This window comes from Vidua chalybeata, chromosome 6, assembly GCF_026979565.1.
Source record: "Vidua chalybeata isolate OUT-0048 chromosome 6, bVidCha1 merged haplotype, whole genome shotgun sequence".
Lineage (NCBI taxonomy): Eukaryota > Metazoa > Chordata > Aves > Passeriformes > Viduidae > Vidua > Vidua chalybeata.
The window spans coordinates 51,945,098-51,960,576 of record NC_071535.1 but is presented as its reverse complement, the minus strand read 5'-3'; the positions used below and the strand labels follow the sequence as shown (position 1 = coordinate 51,960,576).

Below are 15,479 nucleotides of genomic sequence, written 5' to 3'. Positions count from 1 at the left end.
AAATTTAGCCTTGTCTGGACTCTTAGGTAAATATGTATGATAGCAACAAGCACTGCAAATCACAACTTGGGTTTTTTCTTTTGCCTTTTTCCCCCCTTTTTTTCCCTACTTCTTTTTTCTTTTTTTTTTTTTTTTTTTTTCCAAGTTTATGTGTATATGCCAACAGAGTGGGGAATAAATAGATCAAAGAGCTTTTCAAAGCTCTCTTCAACTAAGCAAAAACCCCAACAATTTTTGTCTGGCCAATTTTTTCGTATGATGCTCAGTTGTGAGTATGCCCAACACATTTCCTCATTTTCCTGGCTTGTTTAGCTAAAAGTAGAGTGCAGCACACTGTAACCAGTCAGATGTAGTTACCTAATTTAATTTTCAGTGCAAATGTTATTTAAACTGAAACTTTGTTTTTCATAAGTGTGCATTAGCACCAGATAATGCCTTAAATTGTCCTGCTCTAACCTTTGCATCAGTTTGGATCTTTAGCAACTTCTTAGCAACACTTGATTTGTGCTAACATAAGCCAGAAGAAAATCAAACACTGGTTAATAGATTTTTAAAGGAAGTGAATGAGAAGAAGTTCCCTCATAAATTCAAGTCAAGTATATAACTTCTTAATCTGTACAAAGCCATTGTATTGGTCAAGGCTGAGCCCATCAGTGATGATGGAAGCGCCTCTGGGATGACGTATTTAAGAAGTGAAAAAAGTTACTGTGCAGGAGCTATTGCAGCCAAAGAGGAGAGGAGTGAGAAAATGTGCAAGGAACAGCCCTGCATGCACCAAGGTCAGTGCAGAAGGAGGGGGAGGAGGTGCTCCAGGCACCAGAGATGAGATTCTCCTGCAGCCTGTGGTGCAGCCCATGGTGAGGCAGCTGTGCCCCTGCAGCCCATGGAGGACCACAGTGATGCAGAGATCCACCTGCAGCCTGTGGAGGAGCCCATGCCAGAGCAGGTGGATGCCTGAAGGAGGCTGTGACCCCATGGGAAGCCTGTGCTGGAGCAGGCTTCTGGCAGGACCTGTGGACCCGTGGATAGAGGAGCCCACTGTGGAGAAGGATTGCTGGCAGGACCTGTGATCTTGGGGTGACCCACACTGGAACAGCCTGTTCCTGAAGGACTGCACCCTGTGAAAGGGACCCAGCCAGAGCAGTTAATGAAGAGCTACAGCCATGGGAAGGACCCATCTTGGAGAACTTTTTGGAGAACTGTCTCCCGTGGGAGACACCACATTCCGGAGCGAAGGAAGACTGTAACTGTCTCCCATGGGAGAGACCCCGTGGCGGAGCAGGGGAGAAGTGTGAATGTCTCCAGTGGGAGCAACCCCATTCCAGAGCAGGGGAAAAATGCTCCTGTCTGCACTGGGAGCAACCCCATTCCAGAGCAGGGGAAAAATGCTCCTGTCTCCCATGGGAGCAACCCCATTTGGGAGCAGGGGAAATATGTTCCTGTCACCCGTCGGAGCAACCCCATTCGGGAGCAGGGGAAAAATGTGTCTGTCTCCAGTGGGAGAGATGCCATTCCGGAGCAAGGGAAGAGTGTAACTGTCTCCATTGGGACTGATCCCATGCCAGAGCAAGGGAAGATTGTCACTGTCTCCAGTGGGAGAGACCCCATTCCGGAGCAGAGGAAAAGTGTGACTGTCTCCAGTGGGAATGACCCCATTCCAGTGCAGGGGGAGAGTGTGAATGTCTCCAGTGGGAGAGACCCCATTCTGGAACAAGGGAAGAGTGTAATAACTGTTTGCAGTGGGAGTGATCCCATTCCAGTACAGGGGAAGAGTGTGCCTGTCTCCAGTGGGATTGACTCCGTTCCAGAGCAAGGGGAGAGTGTAACAACTGTCTCCAGTGAGAGTGACCCCATTCCAGAGCAGGGGAAGAGTGTGAAGAAGAGTCCTCTCCACAAGGAAGAAGGAGCAGCAGAGACACCGTGTGATGAACTGACCACAGCCCCCATTCCCCGTAGCTCTGAGCTGCTGCAGGAAAAGAGGTAGAGAAAATCAGGAGTAAAGTTGAGCTCAGGAAGAAGGGGGATGGGTGGGGGAAAGGTGTTTTTAAGATTTGGGCATATTTCTCATTATGATACTCAGATTTGATTGATAATTAATTATTTTTCCCCCAAATGGTGTGATGGTAATTGGTAAGGAATATCTTCCTGTTCTTATCTTAACCCATGAGACTTTTGTTATATTTTCTGTCCCCTGTCCAGCTCAGGAGGGGGAGTGACAGAGCAGCTCTGGTGGGCATCTGGCATCCAGCCACATTTATGCACACCAGCAAGTGTACCAAGGGTCATGTTTGTCATCATAGCTGGAATGTATTTTGCACTCCATAAGGTCAGAGTGACTGAAGAAAATGATGATAAGAGAGGCTTTGAAATCTTTCCTCCTTCAGATACAGGATGCAACCTCTGCAGATAAGACATGTATACTCAATTAATATGTTGCCTTGTCTCTTCCTTGCTTTGGCACCTCCATGGGTCATCTTTTACTTATCAACTGCTCCCTTGCCTTTCTGCTTTTCCAGGTGCCAAAAAAATTTACTGCATCTGATTTCTTGCTTTCAGTTGTTTATATAAAACAGAGATATTGTGTATGTGTGAGAAATATTACTACTGCTCCTGTCCAGAGTCTATTATGAATGTTGGACTACTTCTTAGAAAATTAAAAAAAAAGTGTAACTTTTGGTAGGAAAACTGTTTTGCCTATCCTCAAAGGTTGCAATTGATGCCAGTGTATGTGTGAGAGACAGACAAGTTTAGAGGTGCAATTGTATAACTGACTGGAAAGTTCACAGAGGATGGTAATAGCATTTATTATGTTGGAAAAATAGTCCAAGTTTGAGACACAGAGATCTTTGGTGATTGAAGCAGGAAATCCACTCTTCTAAGGGACAAAAGAGAGAGGGCAAAACATAAAATGAAGTTAAAGATGAAGAACAAGGGCACATTTCTCAGCTGTGTCATTCTTTGTACAAAAAATGTCCTTCAGGGAACAGATAAGCTTTCCTGCTATGAAGTATGCTGGTTTTATGCCAGTGCTTCAGCTTTTTGCTTATAGAAGAAGGTTACAGCAAGTTGAACTGAGGTGTAACAGTTGTCTTGCCAACAGAATGGCACCCAGCTGCTGGTCAGAGATGAGTCAGCCCCTCAGAGGACTGAGCACCCTTTGGGCAGAGTTTGAGATCAGAATTAGCTCTTTTTTTCCCCTGCCTCAGATGGTCCATATGACTTGTGACCTCCCTTCCCAGTGCATGAGCTCCAAGTACTCTCCAAGTGAGACAGGCTGGGGCTGATAGGCTGTGTTTAGACAGGGAGATGTTGAGGTTCTTCTGCATTCACAGAGATAGTGCAGGAGATTCTATTCTGCTGGTATTTAAAATTTTATTTTGTTTTGTTTTACTTTGCTTTTTATTTCCTCTGCAGTTCAGTAACTCCAGAAGCAACACAGATATTCTCAGAGCTTTTGGATCCCTTTAGTATTATCTCATGTGACATATTGTATTTTGTCCAGATATCTCAGGCCTCAGACTTGATGGACTGTGATATTGGTAGTTGAAAGGATGACAGAAATTAAGAATCCTTTTTTCATAGCAGACAGATGGACAATGGCTTTCGGTTTTATAACCTGTTCTTCTGGGATGCTTTCTCGCTGTTTTAAATAATCTAATTTGCAAAGCTGGACAATAGAAACCTCTACAGAAAGATCTCACTGGACACTGGCAGCACATTGGGGACCACAGCTAAGCTGCTGGAACTGGAAGGAAAATGTGGATACTGGTAGGAAAGGCAAATAAAATATTTTATATTTATTCCGAAACAAACTCCTCTGAGTAGATGAGATTAAGAAAGTTTGTAGAAGATGTGAGTTCTGAATTCTTATTCTTTTTCTGCCCCTGTTGGATAGTTATACCTGAGTCTATTTGATGAGGTTTTGCATGACCTAGAAGTTGATTTATATGAAGCAGGGAAAGCAGATTTGTCTCTATTCTGGATTAGTGTGCAGCCAGGATTTAGGACTTTTTGACTTCCTGTTCAGTTCTTTTCTCTGTGGACATAGAGTATTTCAGTAAAGTATAGAGTGATGTTGTAAGCTTTTATGACTTATCAGGGCAGAAGAGGGATGAGCCTATTTCACAACAACCTTCCAACCCCCAATTTCAGATTTGGAGGTTGCCAAACCCAGAATGCCCTCAGATATCTTGAAAACTGAGCATCGTAATTCACAAAAATAATTTTTAATGCTTCCCAAACTGCATTTGTGTGAGCACAGAAAACTTGGAAAACCGTCAGAATTAGTTCCATCGAATTTGTTGCTTTGATATTCCAGGACAGGTGAGCAAGCCTGTCAAAAAATTACTTATGCTTTGAAAAAGCAAAGTTGAGAGCATCTACATGCACTGGGATTTTTAACAGTCAGCATGTTCGGGCATGCTGCTAAAGAACAAGTTTCAAGGACTGACAGTTCTTAAATAGACAAATGAAGGTTTGTGCTTTCTGCCTGGTTTAATTAAAAAATGCCATCCCTTGCTGTGTTGCCACTCCCTCTCCCACAAAACTCCCAAGATCTTAAGAAATCAGGTGAGACTAAAACAAACTGAGCCAATTCCAGAACAATAGCAATAGTGGAGCTGTAATAATGGAAATATCTATTGCATAAACTGTTATTCAGAACATATTATGGGAAAAGACAAACTCAAAGGGAGGCTTCCCCTTTTCAACTTTGAATCATATTTTTTGAGGAGAAAGTTAGAGATGGTCCCATGAAACCAGTGCACTGTACTTTGGTGGAAAAGAGAGAATGGCTTACTCTGGTACTTGTGTTCTTGCTTTTTGATTTTATCACAGTCACCTTCTGATGCCTGTGGTGGAAGGTACAGCCAGGCTTGTTCATACTCTTTGCCCTGGGTAGTTATTTGTGTCTGAAGAGAGGAGGTGAAAAAGGCTTAATGGGGGAATTGTTTAAAGACCATCCTGCCCTTGCCTTGTAACAGAACAGAAAACAGCCATAAATCTGGAGTGGCAGGGAATCTAACCCTCTGAGTCTAGATAATTTCACATTTTCCTGTTATTTTTCTCCCCCCTCACTTGGCAAAGACACCTAGTACATGTTGATTGATGGCATTTTATTTTACAGTTATTCCTCATGGTCAGATTAGTCTTGCTGTCTTGGCTTTATGGATCCAGGCTAATTCAAGTATTTAGGATCTGACTCATCACCTTTGATTTCTTTGCCCTTGTTTTGTACAGTGGTAGAGCATAGTTGCCACTTCATGGAATTTACTTTGGCAGAATGACTCCTGCATTTCCCTGATGTAAATCAGATCTTTTTGCTTCTGAGCCACAAAAACATAGTTGAGCTCCAGTCAGCTGTGATTGTGTGTCCTTCTCTTCATGAACCAACTGCAAAGGCCCAGAGCTCTGGGGTGGGGGGATGTTAAACACAGGAATTCACCACAGCACCCCTGCAAATCCACCCCACAATTGTCATCATTGACTCAGTACTTCTTGGGAGCAAAGACACCAGGGCTTTTAAAAACTGCACAGAGAGCTTGATTTTTTTTTTTCACAGTCCTATTGTTCTGTAACTAGTTCTGACATGCTTTCTGTTTTTATTTAAATGGAAAGTATCAAAACTCCTTGGGGAAAAAAATTCAGAAGTACAAATAGGAAAATAATTGGCATTTCTATTTCTGTTCTATCTTTAAAGATTTTGTGATTTGTTGTCCACTTTGATTTTACTGCTCATTCTCTCCAAATGCTGGGACTTTTCCATCCCAGCACAAGTTCATGAGAGTGAGCCTATTTCAAACAATCTTATAATGCAGACTCACTACTCAGTTTAGAAAGTACAAGTTTTTGTCTTGTTTTTGTCACAATCCCAAAGTCAACAATAACAGGGGGATGTTATCTGGAGTGCAGATTTTCGGGGATTTTTAGCCAGACTCCTGATGGGAGCTCAAAGATTATAAAGGGTCTGGTGCAAGAGGGTTTGTTCTGCTACTACGTACCTCGCTTTCTCTTTGGAGACAGAGGCAAGATATGACAAGTTGCACCACTTGTTCCAGCACCAAGTTGAATCAGCTCAAAAATCACCTTTCTGGTGTGTGCCTGGCACTTGAGTGTGAAAAGTTCACCTCCTTTATTTTCCATAAACTCTCATTTAGATTTAAGATAATTACATACAATCTGTAATTATTTACTTAAATTATGTAGATGCTGTGTGTGCTGTGAGAGTGCAGAATATATTATAATAGAAAGGTTTACTGCCAAATGAGAGTGGATTTAAATTCAGTAGTGAAGGAGGTCCCTTTGGTCTTAATGTTCCCATAATCCTTAGTTACAAGAACTAACAATAACATAGGTTTTAAAGTCCTTTTCTGCTCCTGGAACAATTAATACACTGAAAGAGTCAATTTATGTTCTTTGATGAAGTATATAAGGCAGCTGTCCTAGCCTAGATGATCATTTATATTTGAAAAGAAAAAGTCAGAACTCAAAGGATCATCAATATGTGAGATCCTCATGGGCCACCTCAACTAAGCAGCAAAGCTTAGATTCTTAGATTTCAGATCCTCTATTCTGGTGATGGTTGTACATTTTACCCTTATGCTAACCCAGTTAGACCAGCCTGATTCCCTGCATTTGTCCCCTGCTTACAGCAATGCCTGGCTGAATCTTTGCAGCAGTCATTGTCACTGCCTGTCTGTCCCCTCTGGTGAGAAAAGGAAAGGGCACATTGTCACAAGGAAATAATGCTGAATCCACGTTGCTCTGTGAAATGACTCGTTCTGTAATTCATCTCAAAGTGCAAACACACCACTGACTGCTGCTGTTTGACAGGTAAAGTGGACTTCTCACAGTCCTTTGGAGGAAAGCATAGAGGAAATTTATTACTAATTCTTGATTAGAGAGAGAAAGAGGGAATTTTTGGAGAAGTGTCCCTCATCATTGCTTCTTTCAAAGTCCTTATGTTTTTTTGGTCTCCTTAAATTACTCTGCCTTTTTACACTGGAAGAGGCCTGGGAGATTGCTGTACTGACGTGGTGTGTTCACTTTCTGTTTGTGCAAAAGTATTGATTCCTACTGGGAGCTTTCCCAAGAAAGTCTGACAAAGGCAGAAGAGTTTTTATGCTCTGTTTGTTTGCTCTGTGATTCTTTTTTTTCTGACAGCACTGCCTTTGGTGGGGTGTGAAACTATACTGGTTTCAAGGAGCTGTGGTTGCTAAATCTCTGCAAAAGTGCTTGTTTGGTCCAGGTCACAGAAGGAATGGGGCAAAAACACTGGTTCTAATTTGAGCTTCTGTTAGTCTCTACATGTTTTCTCTCCTCTGCCTGCTTTGTCAAATCAAGTGGAAGTTTGATATAAATGAATATCATAGTGAGCCATTATATCTGTTCTCAGCAGCAGTACACCAAAATGTGCATGGCATCCAACTAGCAGGTGAGCAGGGTGTGCTTCCCTCTCACTTTGCCTGGCTCTGGGAAGGATGGATTCCAGGATCTGCACTCAGAGTGGCTGGCAGTTGGTAGCTGAACATTCCTTAGCATTCTCTCTTACAAATTTCCAGAGAATTTCAAAGTTACATCTTTATTTACCTATCAGGGCAACTTTAGTGTATGTATTAAACATGAGTTTTGCTGCCCTTGCAAAGAGGAATTTCTGTTGCTTTTGTTTCAGATTTCCTTAAATATTGGCTGGAGCAACAAACAGTCTGTAGGGCTGGCCAAATGTACTCATTCCCAAACCCACAATCCTATGGTCACAGATGATTCTGATGTTACTGTTACCCTGTCCCGATGAAATGGCACAATGCCCTGATAAGACCCAGGAATGAGGGGAAAAAACCCTAAATAAAATGCTAAGAAAGCAATACTTTTCCTAACAAAAGTGGGGAGAAAATCCTGGTGAGTAAAGCTAGTGCTTGGATTCTTTGCACCTAACATCAGTGTCACTGGGAAATGATGGGGGCTCATCAACAGGAGCCTGGAAAACTCAGTACCTTTTTGTCATCATGTTCCTTGTTCTTTTTACAGTAAATAGTCTCCCATGCATGAGCATGTTGAAGTGGTAAATTCCCTGGATCAGAGAGACAAAATCTCTTCTACTGTTCTGTGCGTGTTGGTTTAAGAAGAGCAGATGGGATTTGTAAAACTGAAAAATTGCTGAGTGTCTTCTTCCAGCTTGCCTTTCCTCAGGACAGGGTGATCTGTGGGGTCACTCCTGACAATCCAGGAAAGCTAAAACAGTGCTGCAGAGTCTGAGCTGCTTAGCTCAGAGGTCAGAACAGGGCAGTGAGAGTTGGGAGTGCTGTAACTCTTTCAAGCCAAGTCACTTAAGCACCCTCCAGTCACTGTTAAAGTCTGAAATGCAACCTAAGATTTTTCTTAGTGTATATAAAGTGTGTATATTGGATAAAGTGTATACTGGATCTTGGATGCAAATGCCTCAATAAATGCACATTATGATTATCCACCCGTACTGTGATTTCCAAGACACAACCCCAGCTCTTGAGCTACCCTTCTGGTTGTCTCCCATTGTTAAAAGTTACTCATGAAGTTGTGGGAATTTTCTGCACCCATTTCTTTTTTCTGGAGTTGATGTTTGGCATTGGAAGCAGGAAGGAGCTGTGCTTCTGCTCAACTGGATCAAAAGGCCAAGCCCTCTAGTTTTAAATACTAATTTTGTATTGTTCACTTTCAGAGTGGTTTCCAGGAATTAAATTTTTCCTCTTCTACAAATAGACAAATGCTAGCACCCACATTTTGCAGGAAGAAGATTGGTGTCTTGTCCAAAACTGAAGACTTTTTGACTTTTGGGTCAGATAGAGGGTGAGAACTCAGGCACTTTGGCACCAAGAATGAGCCCTTCTCCATCCCCATAGATTTTTAGTACAAGTCAGCCTTGCTAAAAGGCAGGAACTAATTTTTTTTTGTCTTTTGCCTTGTGACAAGTAGATTGCAAATTATCTTAAAGCAAGTGTGTCTATTCTCTTCTTGGTGCAGCTGAGATGCAGCTCCACTGTTATCCACATGTGGTCACACGACCTGGTGAAAGGAGATGCCTTTACTAGAGAAAACAATAGAATATATGAATATTTGAGAGCAGCCTTCAAAAATGACAGTTTTTGTACATTACAAGTTTTTTCTATGTTTGGGCGACAAAAAGAGAAACTGAAGAGAAAAGCCTGAATCAGAACATGAAGATCAGTTGTATCTACAGTTCAAAATCCTACAGAGCTTGACTGATATCATCAGTTTCCCCCTACTGTGGGTAACTGCTGATTTCTCAAGGAACAAATCACAACAGCAAAGCTGAGCATGGTCTAGAGAGCTGGAAAGCGCCTCTTGGATTCTGTCTGCTCTCCTTGGTGAGCAGCGATGAGTCCCAGCAGAAAGATCCTTCCAGGATCTGTCACCTGTTTAGAGGACAGCATGGGCTGCTTGGCAGCCTTTGAGACTGCAGTGCACACCTGACTTGCCAGGGGTTTCAGCACTGCACACCTAGGGCTGCGTGTTGGAAGAATGCCCTCGGGGAATCAGAGCAACTTATAACGGTGTCTTTTGTGAAATGCTGATATCCTCAAAGAAATAATCCTTGCCCAGAATGAAGGTAATGAATAGAACTTGTTAAGAAAGCTGAACTTGGTTCCGTGATCTCTATTTATGTTGTTTATAGATGATATTTGGAAAGTTTATGTAATGATATGCATTGTATGCTGCTGCACCATGTCATTCTGTGTGTAGAAAACTTCAATTAAAAGCATTTTCCTTTACAATCCTTTTGTGGAAAGTTGCAAGTTTCCTAATTATTCATCTCTGTCCAGTAATACTGGTTTTAAAGTCTGTGGAGCTATTGTGCCTTCAAGAGAACATTCTTCTAGTGGAAGTAAGTTTCTTGGGGAAGAACCCATTTTATTATCTACTAATCAGCTTTGGACATGTTTTTTTTTCTTTCATTCTGTTACTTACCAGCATCCTTTAGAGAATGCATGCTGAAACCTTTGGGCCAAAGCTCTGTTCCTCTTTGTTGTTAAATAAGTCCTATAGATTCTCTCTGAATTACTCAAATTTAGAGTGGAATGCAGTGTAAAACAGAATCTATTTCTTAACTGAGGTAACCCAAGTCTTTGAGGGAAAACTCCTGCAGAAGGCCTGTGGCTCTGCAGCCCTGGTCTAGCACAGTGGAAGTGACTGGGAGTTTTGTAACTGAATTTGGGGGTTTCAAGATGAAGCCTTAATTGCAGTTACCTTACTGGGAACCTGAGGTTTAAAAGAATGGCTCATATCTCTTAAGAGGAAATGTTTTGCAACTTCTTCAGGTTATGTAAACCATTATTTTCCCCTTTTCCTCTTTCCCTGATGAATCACCACACCTTTTCATGACAGTGGAAATAGCTGAAAAGATACTTCTTAGATGGTAAGGAGATGGACTATGCCTATGGTATTTTCTGTGCAGTGTGTCAAAGGCAGAGAGGGGTGTCTATGACTGTCTGCTTGTCAGCACGTTCTTCACCTCTGCTGTCCCATTTTACTGGCCTTACCCCTGTCATTTTATATTTTATTCTTGCTAAGTAAGTATATTCTAGTGAGTGCACTGGTGATTGGCCAGCACTGAACCCACCACATATAACCAGTGCAGATCAGAGTCTAATAAGCAAGTTGTACATGCTAGAGCATTCCACAGGGCCTCTTCTGTCCCTGTTCTGTAGCTTAATCCTGACAGTGGATTTAGCCAACATGCAGCTTCTGAGGTTGTAGTGAAGGTTGTAGTCTTTTGACATAAAGTACTGGAAAATACATTCCACTGGATGATGCCTGTTTCCTTGAGAGAAATGTCAGTGCAGCTCTGGGATGGGTCTGCACAAGACGAAAGAATTAGGAGAACATGATTTCAAATCTAACTTAAGGCAGTGTTACGAATAATATAAAATTTGGCTTTGTGGTATCAACCTGAAGAAACTGAGATGAGACAGGGTGAAATAATGAAGGATCAGGGTGCCCCACTAAATGTGAGGAGGCTGATTTAGCTTTCATCTTCAGGCACTATAAGGTTATGTTGGCCAAGGTAATTCTAGGTTATCCACTACAAACTGAGCAGCAACAGCCAGCCAAAACCACTCATCATCTGTCACATGCTTTTGATCTTCTCAGATCTCTTAAGACACCTGTCTGTAGCTGTATAGAATGTCAGGAAATTCAACTTCTAGGATGCAAAGAGCACGCATCCTTTCTTGTCCTGCTTTAGGCAGTTGTTGTAGGAGTGTTTGCCATCATCTTTGACATGAGATCTCTTTTCCTACAGGCAAGTTTATCTTCGAAACAGTAAAGAAATAAAAGTCACCAAGCAGTGTAACTTCTGTAATAGACTTTCTTGTTCTCTCTGAAAAAAGAAATCAGTTCCCTTTGTGAGGATTATTGTATTTTTCTGACTTTTTTTTTGGTGATATTTTTGAGCTTTGGTTGTGAAGTATCTGCTGTAGGAAACTGGGATGAAATCTGATAATCTGGTTTGGGCTGCATTTGAAGGAAAAGAAAATATTTCCTGTGTTAAAGTAAATTTTTCAGAAATCACTCCAGTGCTCTGGATTTTTTTTTTTGATTAATACACAGAAATTGGCATTTCTGCTGTAGGTATTGGCTGGTTGTTGGGAAGAAAATAATATAGCACCAGAAATCTTCTGAATCTCTTCTCCCTTTGCTATAGTGCAGACATTTGCTCCCCTGATTTCTTTTGGGCAAGCAGTTCTTTCATTTGGATCTTGCCTATGTACGGGACAGTTGATAAAAACCAGCTTGTTTTCCACAGTCTTCACACAGCATAAGCTTAATAGCATATGCAAGGCATTACTTATGGTTCTTTCCTCTTTCTCCTGTACTGTCTGAAACAGAAAGGAGTTAATGTTCAATGAGTTGTGATTATTTCTGCTATGACTTGTATGTATGGATTTTGGCAGGGCAGCAAACCCCCTTTTTTGACACAATTTTGGCTTAATTTCCTTACTGCTGGCTCATCACTGATGAGCCAAATGATTAACGTGTTATTTAATTTCCTTGTCTTTTTGTTCTTAAAAGTCCTTGCAACAATGTACAAAACCCCAGTAACAATAGCTGATTTTGCAGACCGTGGCTAGAATTTGTTCCAAAGGTTTTTTCCAGGGTAACACTGAGATCTTTCTATGTAGTTTATATTATTCAACACATAGTGTGAGCAGATCAACGTGTCTTCTCAGTGTGTAATATTCTTTTGAAAAGAAATAACTTCTGTTTGTAAGGGGAATTTAATCTGTTGGCCACAGCACCAGATCAAAGACACACCAGGTCTACTCATTTGCAGGTGGTAGATACTTTCAAAGCAGAGGTTTGCTATGAGAATTTCAGAATATGAGAATCATTTAGTTAGGAAACTTGGAAAAGCTGGGGGTTAAACAGAGGTGAGAAAACTTGTTTTGGATGTGCCAAGTGTCCTGCTTGTGGCCATCACCAGTTAAAGGCTGCCATCTCCCACCCCAACTCTGTGGCTGAATGGTCACTGGTGTCTCAGTGATGCTTTGGGGTGGCCTTGCAGTGTGGAGACCTGCAGCCAGAAGAAAGTTGGAAAATAACTCCAGTCTCCCTAGGGCCTTGATTTTTTTCCTTTCTTTCTGTTTCCAGGTGCCAGTCAGCCACTCCGCCGCCCCTGCTGTCCCCTCAAAGAAGCCCCGCCTACCCCCTCAGTGACAGCGAGGACTCTTCCCGCTCTACTGGGCTCTCCAAAGTTCCTAGTTCCAGGCTGTGCCTCAAGGACTGGAACAGCCGCACGTCTACGCTGCGCAGCATCTCCACGAGCCTGTCAGACAGCGACTCCCCGAGCCGCCCCCTCAAAGCCATCAGTGTGGGTGCTCTGGATAAAAGGCTGTCCGTGTTCAAGGCTAACCAAAAGGAGAGTCCAAATGAGGGTCGAGATGGGGAAGCAGTAGGGAGCCATCCACTCACCTGCAGCACTCTGTCCTTGGGCACTGCCACCAAATTGAGGACCCTCTCCAGCAGCAGGGTGAGCGTCCGTTCACAGGCGCTGGACATCAGGCAGAAGATCACAGAATGGGAATGCCGCCGGGAGCTGTCCCCCAGGACCAGCGTGTGTGTGGACAAAAGGGATGCTGGGGAGAGGTCAGGCAGTGAGAGCTGCCCCAGTGTGCTGACCTCTCCCTGCAGCGACAAGACGTTTGATTTTAAAGGGCTAAGAAGAATGAGCCGAACATTTTCCGAGTGCTCTTACCCGGAAACAGAGGAGGAGGAACTGCTGGACAGGGATTCCTGCCGTCGGTTTGAAAAGAGACCAGGCAGGAGTGAACCTCCTTCTGCCACTTTCCTTAAGGGCCATGTGAGGAAAGAGTCCTCTGCTGTGCTCAACAGAATCCAGAAGATCGAGCAGGCACTGAAGGAGCAGTCGGGCAGAGGCCTCCCCCAGTTACCAAGTAGCTGCTACAGTGTTGAGAAAGGGAGGAAAAAGTCTGGGACTCTGACTGTTGTGGAGGGACTGAGTGAAACCCTGAGCGATAGCAAAGGCGGGGGTGTTATTTTGGGGAGTGAACCAGAAACATCTCCTGAGGCTGAGAAATGCAGTAAAACAAAACAGGGCGTTACTGCGAACTCAGCTGGCCCCAAAGTGCTCCTGGAAAGCATGCCTAACAGCGCCGTGAATCCCGTCCCCAAGCCCAAGCGTACCTTTGAGTATGAGGCAGACAAATCCCACAAAAGCAAACCCAGCAATGGCCTACCTCCATCTCCCACGCCCACTGCTCCTCCTCCCCTCCCATCCACTCCTGCGCCCCCCGTGACCAGAAGGCAGAAGAAAGAGTCGCGCTTTCACAGAAAATCCCAGAATAGGTAAACATCAAGGAAGTGCGCTCGGTTCTCCAAATGAATAAATAAGTGAGCTATATTTTTGCAGTAGCAATATTTTAAATTCTCCCTCTAATGCAATGCTTTTGCTGTAAGAAAATCTAGGAATTGCATGCAAGAGAAGTGGTTTTTTTTTCTGTTGGTCTGCACTCATGGAATGCACTGGTACAATACCTTTGAATGCCTTCAGGTTTTTTTAGGAGTTCTAAAATCTGCATCCCTTGATCCCCAAAAAAAGGTCTAGGTTAGGTGTGCTAAAAATTATGTAATTAATTCTGACATAAATGCCCTTGTTTGAGATTTTTAATGGACCATAATTTCATTTTTGTCCAGTAGTGGGACCATAGCTGGTCCCTCACAGTCGTTTCTTCCTGTAAAATGTACCTGCAGAGGTTTTCTATTTCCAAAGATCATTACTATAGCAGTTATGTCAGTTTTATGCAATGTAGATGATTTTATTTAATTCAGTCCTTAGGAATAATGTCCTAAATTATTATCAACAGCTGTAGAGGATTAATGCTGAGAAAACTGTTTTATCACAGAAAGTCCTCTGTGTCTTCCTAAGTTAATGATGGGGAGAGTGCACAACTACATTTCCCCAGCAATTTGTGGAGCTTGGCTTGTTTTAATCACGTGACTTGTCTTGAGTTTTAGACATGGTAAAACTCATTCTTCTCATTGCTTGGAAAATTGTAGGCACAGTGGTTGCTAAGCATTCAAATTGCAGCATTTTTAATGAGTTCACCTGTCTGTGCATGCGTATGATACACGCCCTCCCTTGATATTTAGTGATGAGTTTTGCAAGGAACTGCTAAACAGCATCTCAGATGCACACTATCCCTTCAGATTCTGCTGCTTGATGTTGGCTCAATTATTAACAGTTTTTTAGCACAACCTCACCTGAATTATACTGGGACAGGAAGAGAAGAGGAGCCTTCAGGTTCTGTCCTGTTCTCTCAAGAGACACCTGCTTCTGAAAGATCAAACAGCTCTGTTGAGGCAGGTTGTTTCTTCCAGAAAGGCATGGGGGGATGTGGAAAATCAAGCTCTGATCAGCAGTGCTTATCTTTTAGTCCTGGCAATAATCTCAGAGGAAGTAAATTTAGTTTTTAAGGAAAATTTGTGAAGTAAAGCTGCTCTCAGTTTGTTCAGCACAGCATTTGCAATCTACAGAAGACAAACAATGATTTTTAAATGTTCTGGTGTAAATGATAGCCTTTATTGGAAAATGGGCAAGTAAGCTAAAGAACCACAGTATTTTATCACAGTGAGTTTTTGAGATGAAGTTTTGAAGCTCCTTTCCAGAAGAGGTATAATCCTGCTTGCACCTCCTTTTCTGCAGATTCAGTCTCCTGTCGGAGCAGAGTTAGACAACAGCACAGTTCAGCAAAGGAGCTTCAGGCCTGGGTTAGGGCTAGGGGAAACAAGCCTTCTAAAAAGCATTATTTATTAATTTAAGATGTAGAATATAAATTGTAGGATTAACAGGGTTGTCATGTGTATCTAATAATTCTTGCAAATCAGTTTGACATTTTACTGGCTAGGTATTCATTCATTTGTAACATCTTTACCCACTGTACTTTAGTGATTTCTCTGGACACATCTCT

At 42.5% G+C, this 15,479-nt stretch overlaps 1 protein-coding gene across 6 annotated transcripts in view; it reads left to right on the top strand.

Moving 5' to 3' along the window:
- Positions 1 to 15,479, top strand: part of DENND2B (DENN domain containing 2B) — a 151,770-nt gene that overhangs the window by 79,165 nt on the left and 57,126 nt on the right. For 4 of the 6 annotated variants that reach the window (XR_008431321.1, XM_053944688.1, XM_053944690.1 and 1 more), the window contains exons 1-2: positions 800 to 1,980; positions 12,643 to 13,857. The exons of 1 other annotated variant lie outside the window; for it this stretch is intronic. Coding sequence is in view for 4 of the 5 variants with exons in the window: in XM_053944688.1 (XP_053800663.1) it covers positions 1,148 to 1,980; positions 12,643 to 13,857 (2,048 nt within the window). In the remaining variant the exon portion in view is untranslated. Of the gene's footprint in view, positions 1 to 799; positions 1,981 to 12,642; positions 13,858 to 15,479 lie in introns of those variants that run through there. One more of the 6 variants, XM_053944691.1, reaches the window with a different exon arrangement.